Source organism: Diaphorina citri, unplaced genomic scaffold (genome assembly GCF_000475195.1).
Source record: "Diaphorina citri unplaced genomic scaffold, Diaci psyllid genome assembly version 1.1 scaffold4835, whole genome shotgun sequence".
In the NCBI taxonomy this organism is placed as follows: Eukaryota; Metazoa; Arthropoda; class Insecta; order Hemiptera; family Psyllidae; genus Diaphorina; species Diaphorina citri.
In genome coordinates this window covers 1-5,393 of record NW_007382221.1, presented here as the reverse complement: position 1 = coordinate 5,393, position 5,393 = coordinate 1, and the positions used below count along the sequence as shown (strand labels likewise).

The 5,393-nt window shown below is 39.4% G+C and overlaps 1 protein-coding gene across 1 annotated transcript; it reads right to left on the bottom strand.

The window, feature by feature from the left end:
* Positions 1–3,667: 3,667 nt before the first annotated feature.
* On the bottom strand, positions 3,668–5,338 carry LOC103521246. The gene has a single exon (XM_008486351.1). It carries the CDS (start codon positions 5,336–5,338, stop codon positions 3,668–3,670), a length of 1,671 nt encoding a protein of 556 aa, XP_008484573.1.
* Positions 5,339–5,393: the final 55 nt, after the last annotated feature.

The window sequence follows — 5,393 nt, the reverse complement described above, 5'->3', positions numbered from 1 at the left end:
ATTTATTTATTTTTATTTATAATAAACGTACAGAAAAGGTACCAAAATGTATCAAAAAGTAGTCGAGATTTAGAGCAGTTGAAAATGAAAGCTAACCTGAACTAACGATCCTATATCTCCACATACAAGACAATTGTAGGTGCGACCTTAGACAAGAGTCTCTCAAAAATTAAAGATATGTACACCAAGAAATGTGAACAGAAGTTAAACTACAATAGAACAATCATAGATGTACAACAGGTCTGATCGTAAGGCAGATAAGCTGATGAACAAAGAGCGACACGCATAAAACTTAGAACCAGAAATAAAATAGCAACGAATATTAATATGGCTAGCCATTAGCGATAACACGATTCATACATGTAACCAAGGATCCATTCAATAGCGTGTACTCAATAGTCGATACGTACCACTAGTCGGAGATCCATTAAAACTACACATAGGAAACACAACATCAAATGGACAAAAGACGTGGCACATTATATAATAATTGGAGAGTAAAAACACATTGAACGATACAAATCATAATCCAACAAGAGGTTAGAATACTCTCTTCTGTTATACAGTTACACCTATGTTTTAAATCTGAACCAGGACCTTTTGTTTTAGATAGTTCGGTAAACAATTCCGTAGGATATTACCGTGCATGAAAAAACGTGAAAAATGGTCAGATCGAGATGTCAAGAGTATAAGCGTCTGAGGGTGGAACAATTCGGCGGTAGGATATACGGTTAGCATGAAAAAGATCGTGAAATAAAATGAGTCCATCAGACTAGCCAGAATAGTTATGCGCGATTAGATAAGAAACCAGATGCAGTAGCATTCGCAACTAACGACATCTGAGCGCTCGCGCACATATTTGACATATCTCAGTTCGACAAATGAGTATATGTAGCTTCGGGAACATCTCCCAGCTCTGGCGACTATATAAACTATAGTCAATTGCCTTTGATTAACTAGCAAGAGCCTTCTATGACGAATGCAGCTACCGATAATAAGAGATTATACGCCGAGAAGGAGAAATGAGAAGTCGTTAAAGGCCATTTATTAATCCATGATCTGTTCACAACAAAATCTTAGGGACTCGTATTGCAGACAATGCGCGGATATACTATCTATGTCAAGTAGACAGGTCTGAACACGCGCGAGGAAGAGGGGAAGATCAGTATATGCTAATAGAGCAACATCTTATACGGTGATATCAGTTTTTTTATTATTCGGGTTTAGTCCTTTCATATATAGTATATTATATTAATAATTCAGGTACTATCATGAGCTACACGGGTAAGTATCATCTAATTATAAGTCAACGATAGAGAGTCTACTATTGTCCTAGAAGGACAACTAGACTATTCTGTATAAGTGGACGTTGATACGAACCTAGTGATAAAAGTTGGTGAATGATAGATGCGGTCTTGGCCGAAACTACATTTCACCTCATTTCGAGATTCTCGTTGGTCAGTTGCGGTGAATCGGATTATGCTTCTCGATAGTACCAGGTCATTTAATCAGCTTACTCGTGTGTTCTTGTGCGTTAGATCTTGTTGCGTGTATTATCCTCGATAAAGACGGCGGATTTATATCTATTCATCCTAGCTTTCTGACGTCCAACCTCTTGCACGGAGTGAACACTGAACGAGCACCACCACTATTGATAATTTAGCTACTAGGCCAGAGACCTTCGTGTCACCTTCAGGGAGCGTCGGGGTAAGCGACGCGCGCGCTTTAGCCGTTGGAGTCGCTGAGTCACTCTATCACATTACTTTATAACATATCATAACCCTAGCTCATCGATAGGTCGTAGGACGAGTCTGTACAGCACTTTCTATCTTCCATTCTGATATCCGCCACGCCGCCGTTGTGAGGTGAGATGAGCGAGTGCGCACGTACAAATGAGTCGCTATACATTACGGAAAGACTAGCTCTGTATCTGTGAATGGAGGGTATAGTGCGTGTCGAGCGCTGCGTGGGATATTCACTGTGCTATCTTCAGATGATACACAATGACTTCACATTGATCATCTGGACGCCTCTAATCGCGTTTCGAGAGAGAGAGATTGAGAATATACACGGCCATTGTTTACTGGTCAATGTGTAACGAGACAGAGCCTTTTGAGCACATGGCGACGTCATGTTCTGAGGCTCCAGGCTGTGGCAGGAGATTTGAGAGTGTGACAAAGTGCACGGAGTATGATACAAGTGTAAGTGACCATGAGATTCCTATTATACTTGACCTACTGAGTGATGCAGACAAACGCATGTGTCAAAGACTCCGCCCAATTATTAGCGGGAGAGAGATAATGAAGAAACACGTCCGTCCATAAAGATATAGAGCAACATAAGAAGACACAAAGAAGAAAATATGTAGCACCCATACGAGCCAACCGTACCAAGTTTAACATAGTCCTTAGCCATTTACTTACATACATGTTTTACTACCATTTTATTTTCCTCACAATTTGTCAACTTCGTACTTTTCTTGTCTTGCGCTTTTATTTGTTTTAGTAAGTATGACTGGCATGAGCAGCCTGACTGGAATAAAAATGCAATCGGCATCGCATGGAAAATGTCATCTCTTTTTACTGGGTTGATCAAGGATACCACCGGTCTCGCCCTTTCCTTTCCATTATACATTACATTTAACATTAGTAGTAGTATTAACTCATGTGAATAAATCCTGACCCCCATTTCCATGAAAGATAATGCGTTATTCATAATTACTCCATATAAGATAACAACCCTTTTTTTTCTTTTTTTTTTTGCTTTGAAATAAAGATAACATCTTTTTCTCTTTTGCTTTGAAAGTATAAATGAGAGCCGTAATGTTAATAAGACCTTTATAAAAGACAAGCACTCACAGTGGTTAACTTATTATAATGTTTCTAATTTTTTATATTATAATGAAAAACAATGAGTGCTTTGATTGGTGATTGATACGAACGAAACAAAAAAAAAAAAAAATTAACCTTTTTTTTTAGTATTCACTCCCACATTCAAAAAAAATATTTACTTTTGTGTAGTACAATATGCACTAATTAGATAATATTTAACTCTTATATTTTACCATTCAAACGTGGCTATTATTAGTAACTCCTAAGTGATGACGGAAAAGGAGTTTCTGCGAATTTTTTTTCTCCTAACAAAGCGGGGTCTCATCTCTAAACTATCTCCGTCAAGAAAAAATATATTGGATATGTATATCTCGCTTTACATGTGACGATTCCAGAATAGAGGTTTCGTTTTTCCTTCCCTTCTGTCACTATCTCTTTCTGTCGGAGAAGGGCTCTAGCTTGGCAATACACATCTGTAACGCGGGGCCCGCCCTTAGTCTTGAGAATTATGGTGTAACTTAGGAACATTTTGATCTAAAAAAAGAAACCAAATCGTCACCATCAAATGAGTTCTTACTCCGGCAAGATATGGTGTTTTGAATAGTTTACTGAAGAAGAACTCGCGCACAATACATGGCCCACCCAGTCCGTGTTCCAACCATTTTAATGTGGAACAGAAATTCAATGGTTGAGGGTAAACGGTTTTGGACATCTTTGTTAATAGACAGAGTTGGGTTGGACACGGATGTAGGGATTGAGTTGGTTTCATACCTTTTCATAGAATGTTCTTTTTAATACAATTTAGCAACAAGGCCATTTGCAGAAAAAAAACCTATCTAAAGGTGTTTGAGGAAGTTGTTTCTTTTCAAGAAACGCATGAGGACGTCAATGGAGGAAGGGTCATCTTTCAGGATATCGGACATGGAAAGGTTGGTGAAGGAGCTTGGACGGAATCGCATATTTTGGCAGGACAACAGGATGTGTTCTACTGTAAGGGGAGCGTCGCACTTTTCACAGGTGGGCGGGTCTTCTCGTTTAAACAGGAATGAGTGGGTGGCTTTGGTGTGGCCAATCCTCAGGCGCATGATGCAGACTTCATCCAATCTTGATTTCTGGCATGATGACGACCAAGGGAATATGGAGTTTTTTATTCTCCTTAATTTATTGTGTGCTGGGTTGACCTCAGTCCAGGTATTGTTCCAAAGGTGGACGAAATGCTTTTTTGTCAGGGTTTTGATTTCATCTAGGAATAAAACATTGTGGGAAACTGGGTCTCCTAATGCTGATTTTGCTTCCAGGTCCGCCGCGTCATTTCCCGCAATTCCTACGTGACTAGGACACCAGAAGAACTTTATGGTGGAGTTGAGGATGTTGGAGATTTCTTCTTGAATGGATTGGACGAGTGGATTTGGGTGGGACATGGATGAAATGGCTTGAAGAGCGCTTAGAGAGTCAGAGATGATGACAGCTTCTCCTATGGACTGAGTTTTAATTGTTGATACAGCGTCAGAGATGGCAAGGAGTTCAGCATGGAATATGGACGATTTTGGGTTTAGTGTTTGTTTTTTAACAATGTGAAGTTGGGGGATGACAAAGGCACATCCAACACTAGAATCGCTCTTGGATCCGTCGGTATACACTTGGACAAAATTGGTATAATTCTCGTTCATGTTTCTTTGAAATTCTTGTTGGAAAATTTGATGTGGCATTCCATCTTTCTTGTACAAGGTGAGTGAAAGGTTGCAACAAGGTTTCTTATGTAGCCAAAATTCTTTTGGTTCTCTTTGAGTTATGACGTTATGGAAGGGGATATCATTCATAAGCAGTTCTCTTTGGATACCAACAGTCGGTTTTAGTTTGGTCGAGTTTTCATAGAGGACTTTGTAAGGCGGGTTATTGATTCGTTTGAAGTTGGGGTTTGTAGAGTTGTGGTGCATCACCTTTGCTATGTAGTTGCATGTGAGGATTGATCTTCTAATTTTCAAGTTTGGTTCAGATGTTTCGGCTTCTAGGCTAACTGTAGGGCTGCTACGGAAAGCGCCCGTGGCTAATCTTAGACATTGGTTTTGTACAGGGTCTAACATTTGCAGAGTTTTCGATGTTGCAGAGTTGTACACGATAGAGCCGTAATCAAGCTTTGAACGAATAAGGGTTTTATACAGACTAATTAACATTTTCCTGTTTGATCCCCAAGCTTTTTTACTGAGCGTTTTGAGTATTCTTGTTCGATTGTAGCATGATTTTTTCAAAGTCTTCAAGTGTTCCGTCCAGGTTAATTTCCTATCGAATATTAATCCAAGGAATCTAGCTGAGTTTACAACTTCAATACGTTGTTCGCCCATGGTCAGATTGATCGAGTTAACATTTTGCTTGTTTTTCCTGCTAAACATTACGGCTTTGGTCTTTTCGCTGGAGAAGAATAGTCCGGTAGATTTGCTGAAGTTCGCCAGGTTATTTATAGACTCTTGCATAAGAGAGATTAGAGTGTCTTTATCTTTGTCCCTCATATAAATGCAGTAGTCGTCGACAAACAACGAAGAGGAAAGGGCTGGATGGATAAAA